This window comes from Cucumis melo, chromosome 8 (genome assembly GCF_025177605.1).
Source record: "Cucumis melo cultivar AY chromosome 8, USDA_Cmelo_AY_1.0, whole genome shotgun sequence".
Classification (NCBI taxonomy): domain Eukaryota; kingdom Viridiplantae; phylum Streptophyta; class Magnoliopsida; order Cucurbitales; family Cucurbitaceae; genus Cucumis; species Cucumis melo.
In genome coordinates this window covers 20014077-20035551 of record NC_066864.1, presented here as the reverse complement: position 1 = coordinate 20035551, position 21475 = coordinate 20014077, and the positions used below count along the sequence as shown (strand labels likewise).

Below are 21475 nucleotides of genomic sequence, written 5' to 3'. Positions count from 1 at the left end.
GTATTTTCTCTAAATCTTACAAACTAATTTATTGATCCAACCGTCCCGATAAAACAACAAGGCATAATTGAAATGTAACCAATCTATGCTCCATTTCTATTTGGTAGATGTCAAACTCTAGTAGGTCTCAAATCTAATAATTTGTAATTTCATCGTTAAGTTAAGAAATGGTTAGGCTAGTCCAAAATTTCTCATCCAACAACAGTATCAAACAAATTTATGGTTTTTTTTTTTTAATAAACAAACAAAAAACATGTACATTATCAAATAAGAACGAGCTTTTCAATATTGATATAAAAACTATGATTATTAGAAATGGATGTAAAACTTGGGTATTATTTTATACACGCATACACGCCACACTAAATCCTTATTTTGGATCGATGATAAGTACCAAACTCATATGCCACTCTGCACCGTTGCAGATCAGGCCTTTTTTACATCGACAACAGAAATCAAATAATATTTTTTACAGTGTGGGAGGGATCCAAATGTAGCCATGGGTTTGAACATAACCAGCCTTTTCCAATAGCTCATCAGCCTCAGCTGGACCTCGGCTCCCTTGTTTGTATGGAATCGACTTCAGCTCACCATTGTCGATTCTGTGCAGCAATGGTGTGAAAATCTCCCAGGCAGCCTGCATATAATAAAACTATTCGTGAGCCAAGGAAAAGTCACCAAGAATAAGATGATTTGTAATTCATCAATGTGTTAATTAAGTCAATACCTTCAACTCATCTCGACGAACGAAATGCTGCTGATCGCCCCTTATTCTGCAAGCGTTTTTAATGTAATTAATGAATTCTACCAAGTAAATACCATGAATGTTACAAAGGATAAAGGATACGTCTTACGTGTCAAGGATGAGACGCTCATATGCCTCTGGAATTGTAACACCCTGATAGCGTTGGCGATAAGACAAGTCTAATTCACTCTGTACTGTTGACATTTCCAGTCCAGGTTTCTTGACCTACAAAGTCAACAGCAAAGAAGATAAAGTACTTGAACTCATGAACAGGGTTGTCTTAATCAAGGCAGTCGAGACTCGAGAGATATTTCCATATGGGATCTGACTATCAAGCAAAAACATACATAATGAATTCATTGGAAGTTTCAGGGAGTCATGACATTGGAAGTTTCCAGAAGTTAATCCACAAACAGAAGATGCAGATAAGTTGTAGCCTTGTAGAGTTTATGTTCTAATTACACATTGACAGTTTCAATAGTCTCTCTATTAGATGCCCTTTCCAGCACACAACAAACATAAACATTTAATCAGCTTATAAGAACTGTTTTTGTACCGTAAGCTTCATGTACATGGCCTCTGAAGGTTGCAAGCGAATCACAAACTCATTCCTCCCTTGCTTTTTGCCTGCATCAGAAACCTTGATCAATTTCGACTATCATGCAACTAAACAAAAGCATGTTCCATTTTGATGGTGTATTTTATACATTTTCAACAAAACATCAAGTACCAAAGCCTGTACGCGTACACAAGTGAGAATAACCAGTATGATATTGATTATACTGATGAAACTTTAGAACGAATGTCTTACATCTGAAAATGTCACCCGGAACATCCTTGAACTGAACTCGAATTTCTGCCTTTCTTGAGCTCAATGCTTTTCCAGCCTTCATTATAAATGGGACACCTGAAACACACACACGAAAGAACGACACAATTAAATTAATATTTAAATAAGAATCTAGAGACTAAGCGTGTGTTTGATTTAACTTTTGAAGTGTATAATTTCTGAAAATAACTCATTTTGGAAAAAAATGACATCCACACAAAATAGATTTTAAAACACTTTCAAAATTTATTTTAAACCTTTTTTCCTCAAAAGAGTTTAAATAAAAGTGACTTAAAAAATAAAACTCTTTTTATCCGGTCAATCTAAACAGACCCTAATATTCATAAAAAGTCCACGTGAAACTATGTAACTTGTCCTAAAATATATAAAAAGAGAATGACTACAAGCCAAACTGTAAATGAGACCATAAACTTTGAAATCTAAGTATTCTTACCCTCCCATCTTTCATTGTGAATCCTCAAAACCATAGTTGCGAAGGTTGGTGTATTTGAGTGATCAGGAACAGTAGGATCATCTCTATAACCTTCATATTGCCCAAGAACTACCTCTTCATCTTTAATTGGCAGCACTGATTGAAGAACCTGTACAGAAAATGACCCATCGCATTAGAGACTACAGAGTAGAAAGGGGAGGGAGGCCGAAACGCAATAGTACTTTTGAGGAACTTGAGAAATAAGTATAAAAATACATCTTACAAGATTCTATTTATTTTATATCCCAAACGCAGGTTAAATATACAATAATATTTTCTTTTTTCAGTTTGAATTCCTACCTTTACTTTCTCATCTCGGATGTGCTCGGGTTTGAGGGAAATAGGCTTTTCCATGGCAACCAAACAAAGAACCTGAGAGGACAGCCAAAGAAGAAGTGTAAAAGTAGTAGACAGTTGAGTCACAGATGAAATTTCTAGTAGTGCAACAATAAATAAGATCTAATAAACTTTAGGAACTTTATGAGAACAAGTTCCAATTAAAAAATTTAAGACACGTTAGATGTCTTTGTCACAAAAGATGATAAGAATGCTATTCAGTTTTTTAGAAACCACAAATATTTGAGTTGAGATCAACTTCTCACCTGTAACAGATGGTTTTGAATGATATCACGAATAATCCTGCAAAAACAAAACTTGAATCAGTTAGATTACCGCTAAGTCTTGAGTTTAAATTTTATTTGGTCCTTAAATTTCAAAATGTTATCTTTTTTAGCCTCAAATTTTTAAGTTTTATTTCTATTTGTTTTGTGTTTAAAATTCTATTTGGCCCCTAGATTTTAAGACGTTACACTTTTTACCTTAGAGTTTAATTTTAAGTTTTGTTCATCCCTAAATTTTAAAGTTCACATCTTTAACCTTACATGACCACTATCAGTTCTTGGTGTTAACATCTTCTAGTTAATTTATAAGAGTTAATTCAATTATAACTAAACTAGTTTTTAGGTTTAAATCCTATTTTGGTCCCTAAACTTTTAAAAACATTTGTCTTGGTCCACGAACTTTCAAAAAGAGCATATTTTGGTCTTTATCGTTAGGATTCTGTTAACTTTTTAATAAAGTGATAAGGTGATATCTATATATGATGCTAGGCTGCCAAATAAGATAATCACTCTAGAAATTCTAGGGTTTTAATTTTTCATTAGAGACCAAATAGTAAATTGATGTTTTATCGAAGAACTCAAATATCACTTTGTCTTGAAGATTTTGATCACCACCATTTTGGCACATTGGCATTCTACTTCACTTTCTTAACTCATGTTAGATGTATTTCATCGACATACAATTTTTTAGTGCCTCAAGTTTGGGATATTTGTGATTCACTGACGTGTTTTTTTCTCTTCCTCCCAGTTCTTTCTTCTTCGCTTTTTTTCTTTTTGTGTGTGTGTATGGTGGTGTCAGTATCTGAAATATCGTGGCGTGTATTTTATAAATGGGTTGTACTAATTTTGTTTTTTTTATTTATTTTACCTTGCCATGAATGTGAACACTAATATGTCAGTTATGTTTTAGGGTTTAGGGTTTACTCTTCTGATTTGCTTTGAGATTCTAATTTGTGGAAAAAAAGAGATAAAAATAGTAAAGGGTAAGGGAACAGGAGGGAATGTGAGAGATTTGAGTTTTGGAGGAAAAAAAGAACAAAATTTAGCTTTTGGGTTTATTTGATAAATGTGTTAATTATGTTTTTGTATGAATTAGCAAGACATTTATAGAATAAATTAGCAAGATTTCTTAATTATTTATCAATTTAAGTAATACGATGAATATGAATCTAAAGTCTAATCATGTAAATATAGAAGGTACATCATCATTCCATTAAAGAGTTACCAAAATCAGGGACTTATAGAATTTTTTTTTTTTTTAAGTTTGGGGATTAAAAAAGACATTTTCAAAAGTTTAGGGACCAAAATAGAACAAAATACAAAGTTTATGGACCATAATAGGATTTAAACCTTAGTTTTTACTATTTTTCCATCACTATTAAAAGTAATTAAAAAAATTCAAACCATAATTATCTTATGTTAATTAGTTGAAACTTGACCCTGAAGACCAAGGTGTTCATTAGTAAAAACTCAAGGGTAAAAGTGTAAAATACTAAAACTTATAGATCGAATGAAAGCTAACTTAAAACTGAAGGGTAAAAATGTAATGTTTTGAAACCTAAGAACCAAACGCAAATTAAAACTTAAAACTCAAAAGTAGAAGTGGGACTCAAAATCTAGAGACAAAAAACGTACTTTTCCGTCATTTAAGTATTTGATTCTACACTTTTAAAAGTAATTTTCATACCATAGAAAGTGATTTTGAATAATTGAAGGTATGCGTAGAAGTGAGTCAAATGACCAAAATAAGTGGTTTAAACCTAAATGGCTTAATAATTATTTTTGTAAAAGTGTTTTAGTGTGAATTATTTTAATCTCAATTCCACACTATTGAAAAAGAACTTTTGATTAAAGTAAAAGTATTTTTCATGAATAAATGTTTGTTTTGAAAAGTGATTTTAAAGTAATCAAATGACTAAAAAAGGCATTCCATTGGAGAGAAAACAATTAGAAGGTGGTAAACAAAAGTTAAAGAGGAAAAAACTTAGGACAATAAAAATGTAAGAGAAAATAAAAAATAAAAAATAAACTAAAAGACACGTTTTAGAGAGAAAAAAATTTTAGAGGATAAGAAAATTAGAAGGATTTTTAAAACATTGGTGATTGAAAAAAGTGAGAGAACAGATCAAAATTTAAGAACATAAAGCTAGAAATAGAGGCTATAAAAAGTGCGGAGAGAAAAATCAGAGAAAACAAAATATAGTAAAGTAAGAGGATTTTGCTCCAAAAGAATTGAAATAAGCATCACTTTAAAAACAAAATCCCTCACAATCACTCACCAAAAGTCATTTGAGAATCACTTCCTAAGTAATTGACTGAAAATCACTTAAAATATTTTGGGCATGCTCATGACAAAAGTGATCTTTTTGGTCCTTCCAAATCAATTCCGAGCATGAACTAAGTTTTCATATATAGATTGGAGATGTGTTCAACAACATAAAATATCAATATATTTAGAGATTTAGCTTCACATACAACATTTTCAGATAGGTACTTCTAAAGGAAATAAAAGAACATACCCATATTCATCAAAGTATCCACCACGCCCGTCAGTACCAAAATCCTCCCTGAACACGATCTACCACGGAACAACACAAAGGGTGAAAAGAAAAAAACAAACATTAGTACACAACATATAAAAATTAAAATCAACCATGCTCAAATTTTCAAATTAATTTCAGCAGCCTTTCTATTGTAAAAGTTCTGCAGATGTTCATAGAAAATTAAGTAGTTGAACTGAATTCTCACCTGTACATTAGCAATGTTGTCACGGTTCCAAAGGGGCAAAAAAAACCGGTTTGCAAAACGAAGTACCAACTGAAAATTCAGATCATGCAAGAACACACATTAGACTGCTATTTTCAAAATCAGAGAACCAATAACACCTTAGTTGCTAATATTACCAGATTTTGAACCAATTCCTTCCCCAGATAGTGATCGATACGATAAATTTGTGGTTCATCAAACAATTCTCCAATCTGGGAACTTAACTTCTCTGCAGATGCCAAATCCTTGCCAAACGGTTTCTCCACAACAATCCGGGTCCATCCACCAAGATCAGCTAAAAACAGATAAAACATCCTTTAACAATAAGTATTCAGAAGTAGACGAGTCCCTACCATGAAAATAATCTGGACTTGAAGCTTACATTTATTCATGCAATAATGCTTGATCATCTTGCAGACAGATGGATATACCGATGGAGGAAGTGCAAAATAGAACAGCCTGCGAGACGATCCCTCTATACTATTTCTGGAAATCTCATGCTCTGAAATTTCCTTATCCAACTTCTGAAAACCCTCAGCAGAATCATATGACCCACTTACATATTTGATCTGAAAAAATTATTGAATTTATGCATGAGTATGATTCTAGTGAGTACATACTGCATACTAACACAACAATAATGTGTAATGAGTAACACTAACCAACTGCAGAAACTTGGATACTTCTTCTAACTGCTCTGAGTCAGTAGTTTTGCCTTGGACAAGATATCTGCAATCATTATTCATATTGAGAGCCCCTAGTGAGTACATACTGATTGCATGAAAAGATCAACGACTGGAGAAAGTTGACTTGATTAAATAGAGAACTGCATTAAGAATAAACCTAGAGAGGGTTCCATATCTCACCCACGTAAGCGGTTTCTTAGATCATCATCAGAGATTTTTGACCTCGCATAACCAAAAATGTGAACTTCATTTGATTGAAGGAATCCCTAAGAATAACAATTGATAAAAAGAAAAAGAAAAAAAAAAATAGAAGAGTTAGTTTATAGAGCACTATTAAACAGTAACTGAGAGTAACAGTTGTACATTGGAAAAGAAAACACTCAAGCAGTTGAATTTAATGAACCATGAGAGAAATATTTTGTGCATTTAGAAGACTATCTAGTAGCTAAGAACTCATTCACGTTGCCAAATCTTCTCAATGTTTGGCCAACCAAACAACCAAATTACTCCATATAATGAACAGTGGAAAATCCTTGTAAAAATAGGCATATTAGAATTAGTATTTGGATAATTGAACGCATGAATTATTACCGCTTAAGTTAAGTTGTGATCTCTTCTACTCTTCAATACCAAAGGGAGAGCCAATTAAACAAAGTAAATAAACAAATAAAAATAAACCTGGACAAAAAGGTGGAAGAGAGCTGGAAAAGTTTTCTTTTTAGCAAGATCTCCAGATGCTCCAAGCACAACGATGGAGAGACAGCCAGTTTCCGGCACATTGTCCTCTCCTGTAAAAGAGTCATTTCTAAGAGAAGATCTTTTCTCAACGTGCCATGATCCAGATTCCATGTCTTAAGCTGCAATACACAAACCACCCTATTAGCACCATATGGACAAGAAACCCAATTATCAAAATCGAATAAGAATGAAAGAATCATAACTCAATTGGCAGTACAAGATTCAATCAAAAGCAGTAGGCAAGCCTGAGAGAAACTTAGCCCAAAACAGAAAGAACAAAGATAATGGAAGAAGAGAAAGACATGCAAAAGGGAAACAAAGCACTGTAAAAAAATTCCGTCAAAGTTACAAAAAGAGCACAAAAAGAATGAAAAAAGGTGAGATTACAGGGAATCCACATCCACTCCAATTCACGGATCTGATTCTCTAAGAACGAATATCAACCCGATCCAACATCAAAATTATCGAACTAATTCAGTAACGATCAGCAAATCTAGCTCCACCCCATCATTTTCAAAACATTGAAGAATAAAAAGAATCAAACCCCAGAAGAATTAAAACCCAAATCAATGATCATAGTATTAAAAAGTGACAAATGGCAGCAGAAAAAACAGAGAGAGCACAAACCTATGGCTCTACTGTCCGTATTCTTTCTTCTTCAAAAGGTGGCCGAAACTCGAAATGAATGGAGTTTATAGAAATTCAGTGTGGTTTTAAACCGTTTGAGTGGCTCACCAAACACCTTCGTCGTCGGCAAATGGCACTCAGCCACTTCTAGCCGCCGTTCTAGACACGAAAAGAAAAGAATCATTATTTTGCTTCGATTTTACATTAACGTCCCTATTTTTCGTCTTATTATCCTTTTCGCCCCTTAAGTGCTTCGTTGTTTGACTTTATTTGGTGGGATGATGTATGTGGTAAAAGGATTAATTACAAACCACAAGCTTTTCGCTACCTTTTCATCTTTTTAATTTTACTAACATTCCTTTTAATCAATTTCATTAAGTTTTCATTTAACTTTTGCTATAATTATCAGAAATATCTTCTTCTTCTTCTTCTTCTTCTTCTTCTTCTTTTTTCTTTTGTAAAAACTCCCCATTTATATTTGTATTTGTCACGTGTAATGACTTAAACTAGCTCAATTAAATAATGATACCAATTAATCCAATCACGCCACTACACAAATCTTTTGATTCAACAAAATTACAATATCATCATTTCGCAATGAACTTAGCCTTATCTAAGTTCATTCAAAACAAAGGACCATCCTAGAGGAGAGTGATAAGATTTAGAAATCAAAATGGGACTCTTAAAAGGACTAAAACCTCCCTCAACATTGAAGATTAAAACAGTGTCCAATGATTTGAGGACAAGTTTAAGATATTTGGAAGTACATCATATGTAAATATAAAAAATCAATACATTTGTAAATATAGTAATTAAATTCAAAGTATTAGTATATATAGCAATATTTTTAAAATTTCAAATATAGCAAAATTTATCATAGTCTATTAATGATAGAAGTCTACCAATGATAGATCATAGTGCAAAATATTGATTTATCACTGATATATCATAAGAGTCTATCTACATCAGTTGCTATCACTATTAGCTGTTATAAGTTGTCATCATTGATAGCTACTATAAGTGATAGTAATTGATAGTCGTTATAAGTTGCGATCACTAATAGATGCTATTAACTATAACTTTTAAGTTGAAAAAAATGTGTTATCAATTGCTATAATTAATACCATTTATGAAATATAGTTTCTATCAATAATAGTTACTAGAGGGGCAAACTTTAACATTTAAAAAAGTTTACCAATTGATTGATCGACATTTTCTAATTTTGAAAATATTTTATTATTATATTATATTCTTAGTTTATTTCTTATATTGTACTATTTGATATAATTTTTCTAATACTTATATATTTATTTTTTAAAAAAAATTGTAAAGACCACCTCTAAAATACAGTGAAAGTCGCAATTACAAGTTTGAATGGTAAAAATTGGTAAATTATGAAATTTATACTAATTTTAGAAATTGAAATCATCAATCATAAAATTTGGAATTTAGAGTGAATTTTCATTTTTAGTTATTGTGTATTTATTTTAAAACACCAAATTGGCATTTCCCAACCACTATTAAATTACTCATTAAGAAAAAGAGGAAAAAAAAAGGGGAAATTGAGAATGTGGAGATGAGGAGAAGAGAAGTATGAAGGTGACAAACTATGGTGGGGGTCAGATCCAAGTTGAGCCGTTGATCAAAGTAAGATGTAGTGTTTGTATGGGGAGCAGTGAAAACGATTCTTTCCATTTCGACGTGAATCACGTCGCTATGTCATTTGATTACTAAAGGTTACGACACCTTTTCAAAATTGAAAATTTTGTTTCACAATTTTAATAAATATATGTTTTAAGTTTCTAAATTTTTAATTTTGTTAGGAAGTGTTTGGGGTTGGTTTTTATATTTAGATGAATAGATTTGTCAAATAAAATAATCACTACTCTCAATAATAATTTATGGTTTTATTTTTAATTAAAGGTTCATAAATTGATGTTTTATTAAAGAACTCAAAGAGTCGATTATATTTTAGTTTTAATCGTCACAATTTTGACGTATTGTCATTCTACTTCATTTTCTCAACTCATATACTAGATGCAGTTCATTCACATATCAATCTTTTAGGTCTTAAGTTTGAAATATTTTGTGGTTCATTAATATGGTTTTTTCTTTTCTTTCTTTTTAGGGATTTTACGATTCATGGCGGGAATCTTTATTATAATCTCCTAGAGTTTATTTTATATGAGTGTTGTGTTTATTTTATTTTTTCTAGTTTTATTTTACCTTGTCATAAATGTTAAACACCAATATGTCAGTTCTATTTTTTTTTTTAATTATACTCAATGTCGTTCTTCTAATTTGTTTCGAAATTTCAGTTAAAAATTAAATAAATAAAATTAGTTTTTAATTTAAATTTATTAGATTCAAATGTGTTAAATATGTTTCTTTGTTTAGCATAAAAGATTTATAGAATAAATTATATAGATTAATCATTCAAATATAGAAGTCACGTTATCATTATGTTATCATTCTATTAAGGAGTGAATAAATTTCTAATAAGTAAAATTTTTGAAAAGTTCAGGGACTAAAAGAGACACTTTAAAAGTTTAGGGACTAAGAAGGACCAAAATAGAATTTTAACTTTTTTTTTAAATACACTTTAGTTCTTATATTTTTTAGTTATACTTTTAATTTTTCATTTAAAATTCTTCTATTATCAAAAGGTTTATTTTGTCCTTATAATTTTCACTTTGTTATTTTGGTCCCTCAAATTTTAAAATATTTGTTTAGGTTTCTTGTACTTTTTAAAAAGGACAATCTTTTTCCCTTCATTTTATTTTTATTTTATCTTTAAGAGATAAAAATGGTCATGTTTTGAAATTTCAAGAGTCAAAATGAATCAAAGTTAAAAGTTTAAAATGAACATTTGGAAAGTTGAGGGATCAAGTTAATATAAAAGAGGAACTAAAATGTACTAAACCTAAAAGTCTTCCACATTTTGTATTTCTTAATTTTAAAAAACTATAACTAATTATATGTTTCACGACTATTTTCACTTCTTGTTTCTTGTTTTTTTGTGTATCGAACAATAGAAAAGAAACAATAGCATATAATTGTTTGATAAATATTTCTCACTCCTTGTTTTCTCTTTCTAAACCTTATATAGTTTAGTTATATGATATAAAAATGCATAACATGCATTCAATGCATCCAAACACATTTTAAAAATTACCAAATATATTATAAATATTAGTAAAATAGATTCTTATTATCCATTATGCTTCGTGTCTATATAGTTAAATGTCACTCTTCCTCTCATCCAACAATGTGTCTAGAAGATGTCAATCGTGTCAACCATGTGTCTCTCGATGCCGTCTGCATCGACATAGATACCCTTACCTGTCGGGAAAGGCTCTCCCGATGTACATGTTGTTGTTGGAAAGGAGGTCGGTGGTAGTGTGTCGAGGACCAATTCCAGATGTGGAAGCGGGATGGCGTTGGGAATAGAGAACGTCGACAATAGAGAACGTTGAAAAAAGAACACTGCTGACGTCCCATCCAAGTGTCAGGTAAAAGGCACCGTCGACGTTTCATTAAAACATCAAGAGAAAGCTTTTTCCAGCGCATTGCTTAATACGTCGAGGGACAAACATCATTCTCGACGCCTTTTATACGTCAGGAGATATTTTTAATATAATTTTTTTTAATCGTGCGATACTCTTTTCAATTTCGATTTGATTTAAATTGAATAAAATTCTAAAAAAAAAATATTATAAAATCAATAACTAATTATATAAACTACCAAAACAAAATGTATATTAGAAACTAAATGTTAAAGTGTCGAAGAATTACAAATTTTTTTAAAAAAATTACAAAAAGAAGAAAAAAATACATTCTCTTAATCGCCGCAAACACGATATTATCTAAAGTCCACATCTACAATGATATAAATAAATTTAGATATATATTATCGATATTAAATTAAACAACTTAAAAGTTAAAAAAAAATACATATAGTAGGTGTTCAAGGTCTTCTTTGTGTCCGACTCATTTCCTCAATCATCTTCTTCATTTCTTCCATTTATCGGGCATGCATCTCTGACGTTCTTCATTGTTCTTCAATCAAGCCATTAGCTTCTTCAAGGTCATCTTGTTGTTCTTCAATCTTGGATTACGAGCGCTCAAGGCTAGCTCTTAGTTCGCTAACCTCCCTATAGTGCATTTCTTGCGAATATGAGGTTCGAAGAACTGCTACCACTCTTCCAAGCCTTGGCTTAGGGTCGATCCACATTCGGGTCGGGTCGAAATGAATTGGGTCGGGTCTTTTTTTTTTTTTTTGTAAAAGTAAAAGTAGAACCCCTAAACCTTTTATATCTCTGTCAATAAGTAAAAGTAGACATTCTCACAATCCCTTAAATTCCCCTTACAACCATTCCTCAATGCCACAGCCCTTTACCAGTTTTCTTTCTACTATCATGCATCCAGCAACAAGACCACTGCCACTACTGAATACTGCACAGACTTCTACTGACCCTATTGGTATTTTTTCCTATTAAAGACAAATGAAAATTTTTAGCTGTACATCTTTAGCCATTGAAATTAGAAAGAAACTAAGACCAAAAAGCAAAATCAGAGGACATCATTTATTACACAATGGACAGAGTGAGTCGATATAAATCAAAACAATATAAGTGTGCTGTAATCACATGGACTGACAGGAAGAGTAAGCAAGTTAAAAGACAATTTTAGGAGCTTTCATGTATTTTTTTAATGATAACAAATACATGGTCAAATAATCACATTAAACATCAAATATGAAAAATGGCTTAAGTGAATGTGCAATGGCCTTAAGATGCAGCAAACCAAGTTGCAGATCTTAAGGATTAAGGCATATCTGAGGATGAATCTCTCCTGTAAATAACAACCAAAATGAAAACCACTTCACAAACTAGGATATTATGTCGATAAAGCTCGGAAATGCAAGACTTTTAAGTACTGACCTCTACAGGTTCTAGGGGTCCTTCCATTGCATTCCGAACATCATCAATAAGCTCGTAGATAACTCTATACAGCCTGATCTCGACACCTTTATTTTTTGCATAAATCTTGATAGAACCTGATGCTTTAACATTAAACCCTAAAACTATGGCTTTGCTTGCAACTGCAAGATCAAAATCTTCAAAGGCAGCAATGCAATTACAAATTTCCAGTATTCTATTGATATTTGAACAAGAATGGTGAAAAACTACAGTAACTAATGGTAGCAAACAAATATATCAACTAAACTAACGACACATACAATAAATTTGAAATAACCATTGATATTTTCAAGAGTCAATTGATTACATGATTCCACACCATTGTTTTAGCCTATTTTCTAAATAAAGAAACTAAGCAAAACCAAAAAACACCAGTTTTTTGGTATATGCATTACTAGGATTAGGTACAATCTGGAAAGTACAACAATGCTTCAGATCTAGGAATAAAACTCACCTCACAAAACCAACTCATAAGAAGAATAAACTATCACAAAGTGCTTCCATCACTGTGCTAATTCAAGATTCTAAACAACAAGATTCAATATTTAACAAGTTAACAATTTAAAATAAAAAAAAAATGTAAATAAAGATTTAAGAGTGGGGATTTAAACCATAAAGTCATTATTCAGATTCTCAAATGAATAATGAATTAACAAGATTCGATATTTAACAAGTTAATAATTTAAAATAATAAAAAAATGTAAATGATTTAAACCTAAATGCAGCTTATATGTTTATGAATTCTAGATCAAAATGACAAATTGTTAACTTATATGGAACAATTGAAAATTTTAAATGTGTACTTAAAAAAGAACATTACCTTCATCAATTTCTTCAGTCCTGTTAATTTCTTCAGTCATGTCATCCAAAGGTTTAGACTGAATCTAATTCTGAGCACAAATGAGTGCCTCTGCAGTTTGAGGAATTAAAGAACTTCGAAAAGAATCTAACTCCCGTCCTCCAGTGCTAAAGGCAGACTCAGAAGGCACGGTTGATATAGGAATGTTGTAGATATCCCTGGCTACTTGGCTAATAATCTTAAATCGAGAAGAATTCACCTTCCACCAAGTTAGAAAATCTAAATATTCATCTTCTATACGAGCCTCATCCAGATAACGAGCCACCTCTATTTTAGCATCATCTAGACATGTTTTGTTACTTTGTTTAAATCTATCATGAACAGCAGCATGTGTCTTATAAGATTCACTAGATGAGATAGAAGGCAATTCACTTTGACTTTGAAAGCCAAATCCTTCGACAAGTGTACATGATTGTGTTTGCGAATATTTTTCTTTTGACATTCTCATATAATAATCATCACACAATCAACGAAATGTTTCTTCAACCTTATTTGTCCATATTTTTGCACAATCTTCCTTCAAAAATTCATTAAAACAATAATTCACATAAGCTAACTTGTACCTAGGGTTAAGGACTACAAAAACATACAATAATAAATTGGTCTTCTCACTTGTAGTTATACCCCAATACTTATTGAATTTGGCCTACATGCTTAATGTCATCTAACTCAATAATGCATTCTCATACGATGAGTATTCATGAATTATTTCTTGGATCAAACATAGTTCGTGAAAAAATATGTTTGAAGTCACAGACATAGATGAAGAAAACTTCATTGTTATCGCTGAAAAAGTCTGTAGGAACTTTCCAAACACTTTTGCATTATCTCAATCTTCAGCAGTAGGAATATCATCCTTTGGTAAATAACTAGGGTCATGCTCCTCTAATCTCTCAAAAGTCTTTTGACACTTAATTGCTCTATCCAACATAGTGAAAGTAGAATTCCATCGTGTTGGTACATATCCATCGTAAGACAATTTTTTGTTGACATCTTATCTTCATTAGCAAAATCTTTAAATATTTGCAATCTAGTAGGAGATGACCTAACATACTTCACAACATTTCTGATTTGAATGATAGACACATGCAAATCTTTTAAGGCATCACTAACAATTAAATTAAGAATATGGGCACAACATCTAATATGAATAAATTCACAGTCCAACACCATCCATTTTTGCCTTTAAACTTTTTAACGAAGTAGGCAATGGCTACATCATTTGAACTCGCATTATCAACTGTTACAGTAAAGAGCCTATCAGTACCCCAACCTTCTAAGCACTTTTCAACAGCTCTACCTATTGTATCTCCTTTATGATTAGCTACTTGACAAAAGTTCAAAATTCTTTTATGTAAGTTTCAATCATCATCAATGAAATGAGCTGTTATAACCATATAATCAATATTTTCCACAGAAGTCCATGTATCCGTTGTTAAACAAACTCTTTGGCCACTTCGAGTTAATACATTTTTTTAACTTTTTTTTTCTCCTCCATATACATTTGAAAACAATCCTTTGCAACGGTTACTGTTGATAAACTTTGGATTTAATGCTCGACAAAATTGGTGAAACCCTTCACTTTCTACAAACTTAAATGGCAATTCATCCAAGATAACCATACTAGCAAGCATTGTTCTACAATTTTCTTGTGTGAATGATGTAGCCATCAAACTACTTTCAGAATCTCCGTCTCCTTCAACATTATCTTCCAATGAATTTACATATTCTTACATTTCTCTATATGTCTTTTTAAATTAGTGGTACCATTTCTTTTGGAATCACAAGCATACGAAGCCCCACAATGTTTACAAGCAACCCTAGGATATTTAGGATCACATCCTTCTACTTTTATAAAATGTTCCCATACCGATGATGGTGGTTTAACCGGCTTTTTCCTAACACTAGACTAGAACAACTTTGTTTTGAAGTCTCTTCTACAGAGAATGAAGTCATCCTACCTAATAATCATCAAATAAAACACACAGAAAAAAACACACAACTTTTAACTAATAATCATCAAACAAAAGCTGTTCATTGGGAGTTTAATATATATGTATATATATATATATATATATATATATATATATATATATATATATAAAGCAAAATAGTATGGAGATTAAAATAACAAGTATATATACAGCTAGAACATTAAAATATATACACAGCCAGCCAATAATAAGTATATATCAGTTTAAACACCACACTGTGTAGAGCACAAATTGGAGGAAATTGCACATTGCATTACTATATACAACCATTTAAAAATGACTAGGAATGGGTTTTGTTTAAATGAAACAGAGAGGACACACCCAATTGAGAAGAACAACTTCTCAGCAAGACCCTTCCTGTGAAGGAACAAAGAAACGGTGATGTAGGATGATGTAATCGTGCAGTTGAGAAGGCAAGAACCAAGATATAATGACCCTTCCTAGTCATCTTCAAATTTGATATGTACCAATTAAACTGTAACACTAGCCATATCAAAACTGAAGGGAATGAATTTATGGTAGAATTCAAAAGAAGTAAAAATGCAGTTTATGGGTAACCTATCCGATGATTTCTGACCAACCCAAGCATCAAATGGAACATAACAACCACAACAAAAAGTGATATCAAACCGGAATCAAACGATAATGTCCATTGAACTACACGATTAGCACAAAAAACCCAATAAAAAATGTACCTCGAAATTATGCAAACTCAGCTTGAAAAAAAATCCTGAAGAAGAGGAGAATGACAGAGAATAAAGAGTAGATCCACGATGATAGAGAATGAACAAAGGAGACCCAGAGATGAGAGAAAACGAAGAAGGAGAAAAGAAAGAAGTTCGGTGAACAAAGAAGGCAGAACGAATTCTGAAAAGCTTCTTTATTTTAATTTTAACCTAAATCGGGTGAACCAAACCCGAATTGAAACCCACTGGTTCGGTTTGGTACTATTATTCTTTAACTCGACCCGACCCAAACCGAACAGATTTGGTTCGGTTCGGTTGTTTGCACCCCTAATTATTTGTAATTAGTTTGAGAATAACAATATTTTTGTAAATATTTTTTCTAACAATATTATTAATTGAAACATTTAGAGAAAAGACCTAGTTAAGACCTAGTTTTGCTAGAAAATTTCCCCTAATGTCCTAAACTAAAATTTATTATCTTGATTAGGATTGACTAGGATTTAGTATATGTTTAGGACAATTATAACATTATTATAATTATTAGTTATACATGATTTTTTAAATTAAATATAAAATATTTTCTTATTTACATTATATTAAATTTATTATGTAACTTATTACTCCCTTACTTATTCTAATAATTAAAATACAATTTTAATTATATTCAATATTCCGTTATCATTTAAGGTAGATTTGCAATTATTATCAAATAAAACCTCTTCTAATATGGAAATACTTTATTTATTAATTTTAATGTATAATAAATCATCAATATTATTTTCATCATCATGTAAAACATCATCAATTTTCATCTGGCGCCGGAGGAAGAAATAAAGAATCGGCGAGCTTCAATGTCGTTGCCATCATCAGCATCGAGGGGACAAAAAAATATGTAAATGTGGGAGTCATCACATAATCCAAAATCAACGAGTGAGATTCTATTATCTCCCTGGGAGATGAGACATTCGGAATCGTGGTCGGGAATAAAGATCAAACGGTGAGAAGGGAGGCTGCGTTGGAATAATAAGAAGAAGAATTATTCTGTATTTTAAAATTAATTATGATGGAATAATAAGAAGAAGAAAAAATATTTTAATAAAATCACCTACTTTAGAGATAATTTTGAACAAATATCTCAAAGTTTCATATAATTTTTTCACATTTCTGTTCCCACGTTTTATATTTTTCATATATCTACATAATATATTATATATTTTTTCATATACTCTAATTTGTTGACTGGAAACTACATAATATACTATATATTTTTCATATACTCTAAAAAATTTTCGAAACATGAACTATATGATATACTATATATTTTTCATATACCCTAAAAAAATTTCGAAGCATGAATTACATAATATACTATATATTTTTCGTATACCCTAAAAATTTTTCAAAGCATGAACTACGTAATATACTATATATTTTTCATATACTCTAACAAATTTTGTATATAACTATAAACTCTTACTCACCAGTAAAATTTGAAGGAGATGAATGGAATAAGAAATAATGGACAGTGAGAGAGATCAAACGGAATGAAGAATTTTTTAACAAAATCACCAAAAGAAAATTAATTATGGGATAATTTTGATTATATTATTACCATAATAGAATTAATTACTTACCATATTTATAAATACAAATCTTAGTCTACTTTCCTTAATTTATTTTTTTAATTTTTTAAATATATTAATAATAATAAAGATGAGTAACTCTACGTATGTATAAAATTGAAGTAAATGGGTTATTTATGAAAAATTTAACAAATATTACGTAAACCTTGTAATAAGAGATTCTATTTTAGGTTATCTTTATTAAAATCCCTTATTAATATAATTTATCAAAACCATATTTGAACATTAAAAGGTGATGGGTGAACTGCACATAAATTTATTAAATACTAAACTCAAGTCTGAACAAAATGACAAGTTTTTGTCAATTTATGAAAACAAAAGAAAGAAACCTCAGTCAAATTTGGGAACTGAATATGATAGATATATTATATATATATATGTATTGAAAAATGAAACAATTGATCCTTAAATAAAATAAAAGAATTTTGACTTCGAAATGCATAAAGTAATGAAAAATAATATAGGAATTAAATATCTCACCTACCCATCTGAGGCCGCCACACGTAAAAATGGAGCTGAATAGGACCCACCAATTTCGATTCCGATCGGATTCATTTTTTTAAACTTCAATTTCCCCAATGGAACCATGGGCTTTTCCATAATTTGTCAACCCAACAAAACCTTCCTCCTCAAAATTATTAAACTTGTTTTAGGAAAACTTTTATAAATATAATCGTTTTATTTCATTATCATCGTCTTTCTTCTCTCTTTTTAGCGATTTTTTTCTTTTTATTGTCTTTTTTATCTTTTTCTTTTGTGATCTTTTTTTTTTGCTCATAGTCTTTCTTCCCTTCCTTCTTTTCTTTTCTTTTTTTTTTTCAAACTATTGGTTCAAGATCGTGTACCAAATATAAAAGATAATTTTTTTATTATTTTTCAAACTGTTATTTGGTTTTTCAAGACCGTGTACTAAATATAAAATATCTTGAAAAAACGTTGTTTATATTTAGTTAAATCTAAACGATCTTATATAAAAAATAGCGAAATTTAAAGTAAAGTTATATTGTAGCATAACCTCAAAATAACAAAGTTATAAAAAGTCATACACAGAGAAGATAAATAACTATTGTAGCATAACCTCAAAATCTAAGATACAGTAGATTGAGTATATATTTACATAAACAGAGAAGATAAATAACTACTGTAACAGAAATTCTAAATTTAAAATACAGTAGATTGGGTATATGTGAAGGCAGATGGATTCGTCAAATAAAAAACGACAGTGAAGCTCTGTAATGTAAAGTAAAGTTTCTAGCGGTTGAGGATTTCCGACGGTGGAAGAAAGATCTGACTGTGTACTAAATTTCTAACAGAAAAAAAAAAAAATTATAATGATGGTTGAGGACTTTCGAAGGTGAAGAGGGAAGAAATATCCTGTGAAAGGTAATCAAAAAATTGATCGACGAATTGATATAGACGAGTCGGCAAATGTGAGCAAAAGACGGCGAAGGAAAAAATAAGAAAAATTAAACGAAGATATATTTTTTGAATAATATTTCCATATTAAAATATATATTATTTGATTATAAAGAAATTGCATTTATACAAGGAGGAAAAAATGGAAAATATTATTTATTTATTTAATTATCGTATATTAATTAAAAATACAAATAAGAAAATTATAATATATACAATTATGATAACAATAATGTAATTAAGAAAATAAATAATTCTTAAATTCGAAAATGACATATATTAAATATTAATCATAAGGATAAAATAGTCCTAAAAAAAAGAAAATTCTTGTTCAAGTAAAAAATTGATAATTTAAGATATTTCCAAAATATTGGTTGTCAACTTAGATCTTTACCTCTAAATCATTTTAAATATTTTTGGGCTTTCCTATATTTTGTAAAAGACCCCATGTTTTGTTCAATTATTATTCATTTTACTCGTACTTCTGATTACAGTGCAACAAATAATGAAAAACAAAAAGATAGCCAAAACCATCCCATCTAAATGGATCCATTGATTCGGTTTGATTTCTTAATACTAAACAAATCAAATAAAATTGGACCAAATCCATGGTGTATGTATACTTAAATGAACAATGCATAGTTTTACTTTTAGTATTTTAATTACCATCATTATTATAATTCATGTATATTTATAATCTTGAAGAAGACGCAGTTTTACTATTATTTCAAAAAAAAACTCATAAGATTGTTTAACTTTTATCAAATAAATAAATAAATAATAAAATATATAATATATATATTATTATTATTATTATTATTATTAATTCGGGTTAGGTTCGGTTGACTCAAATTTTCAACCCTCCAACTCAATACCCAAACCAATCTAAAAAAAATCAAAATTTTCAATCCAACCAAACCCAATCCATATTTTAAATTAACTCAACCCGACCCATATAATATGGATTGGGTAGTTCGAGTTGTCAAGTTACTCGAGTTATTCTTACACTCCTAAATAAGATGGAAAAATTTTAATTTGAAAAAAAAATGTTGAATTTGAAAGACACTAAAATAAGGTTGAAAGATTAGGAAAAAAACAAACAGATACTCCCAAATATAAGAATCATACTCAATAAAATTATTACAATGAAAAATTTATAGATACAACAATACTTATATCCAACTTTTCGAATCTATCAATAATAGACTATATTGTTAATAGAAGACAATCACTAATAGATTTTGTTATGTTTATAATTATTTTAAAATGTTTATTTACACTCAATTAATTACTAATCTTAAAGGTGCTACAAATTGCAATTATTCTAAAGAAAAAAATCAAATTGAGTCTAAAATGAAAATAAAGAAATAAGAGGTAGTTGCAAATATAGCAATTAGATTCAAATTATTAATATGTATAACAACATTTTTTAAAATATTAATATATATAAAAGGTTTTTTTAAAAAATATAACAAATCGGCAAAAGATTTACATTGTATAGAGCAATTCGGAAAAAGGAAAAAACCCACAAATCCAAAATAGGAAATGCAAAAAAATTTCCAGTTAACACGGGATTAACCGACCACATACACGCTTGTATTTCTTCTTCTAGACGATACACAATCATGTAGGTAGTATCAACACGATTGTGTAGTTCTTTTTTAAAGATGGAAAAAATGCTTAAAGTCTAAACGATTGCGTGCTAAACGATCATATTGATTATGGTAAACGATCGCTTATATCGATTGTGTTGACCATACTAAACAATCGCGTTAACTATGGTAATGGATCGTTTAGATCAGATCAACACGATCGTTTAGATCATTTTAAATGATGAGAAAATTGCTTTAAATTTAAACGATCGTGTTGACAATGGTAAACAATCGTTTAGATCATGTCAAAGTGATATTTAAACGATCTTGATATTCTTCAATACGAGGAAAATGAAGTAGCTTCAAAGAATCTTGTCGCAAAATGGTGAAGATGAAATAAGAGATTTAAACATAAGAATAAATTATTTAAAAATAGAAGAAAGAAAATATGGAAGAGGAGCTAAAGAAATATGGAAGAGAAAGAGAAGTGACGAATGGTCCGTAATATCAATGACAAATCTGAAATTTATAAAAGTATTTTACCAGTTTCATGAGCTTTTTTGTTTTTGTTATATTGACCATAAATATTTTTGTATTTTGTTACATTTATGAAAATTAACCTATATATAACAAAATTTATCAAAGTCTATCGATGATATAGAACATGTTGCAAATATTGGTTTATCACTAATAGACCATACGAGTCTATCAAGTTTATCATTAATAGATTTTGCTATATTAGCTATTTTTTTAAAAAAATGTTGCTATATTCACGAAAGACTCAACACAATGGATGTCA

The 21475-nt window shown here is 30.1% G+C and overlaps 1 protein-coding gene across 2 annotated transcripts; it reads right to left on the bottom strand.

The window, feature by feature from the left end:
* Window positions 1–288: 288 nt before the first annotated feature.
* On the bottom strand, window positions 289–7676 carry LOC103486121 (glucose-6-phosphate 1-dehydrogenase, cytoplasmic isoform). 2 transcript variants are annotated; one of them, XM_008443971.3, is made up of 16 exons: window positions 7505–7676; window positions 6818–6996; window positions 6320–6405; window positions 6116–6182; window positions 5836–6022; window positions 5591–5748; window positions 5436–5504; window positions 5207–5265; window positions 2670–2706; window positions 2368–2439; window positions 2029–2176; window positions 1557–1652; window positions 1302–1372; window positions 855–970; window positions 728–773; window positions 289–637 (listed from the first exon to the last, which is right to left on the bottom strand). In XM_008443971.3, the coding sequence occupies exons 2-16, from the start codon at window positions 6986–6988 to the stop codon at window positions 470–472; spliced, it is 1551 nt and encodes a 516-aa protein (XP_008442193.1). In that variant the 5' UTR covers window positions 6989–6996; window positions 7505–7676; the 3' UTR covers window positions 289–469. The 2 variants fall into 2 exon arrangements, with proteins under 2 accessions (XP_008442193.1, XP_050945331.1); XM_051089374.1 differs by lacking the exon at window positions 7505–7676 and adding an exon at window positions 7265–7398.
* Window positions 7677–21475: the final 13799 nt, after the last annotated feature.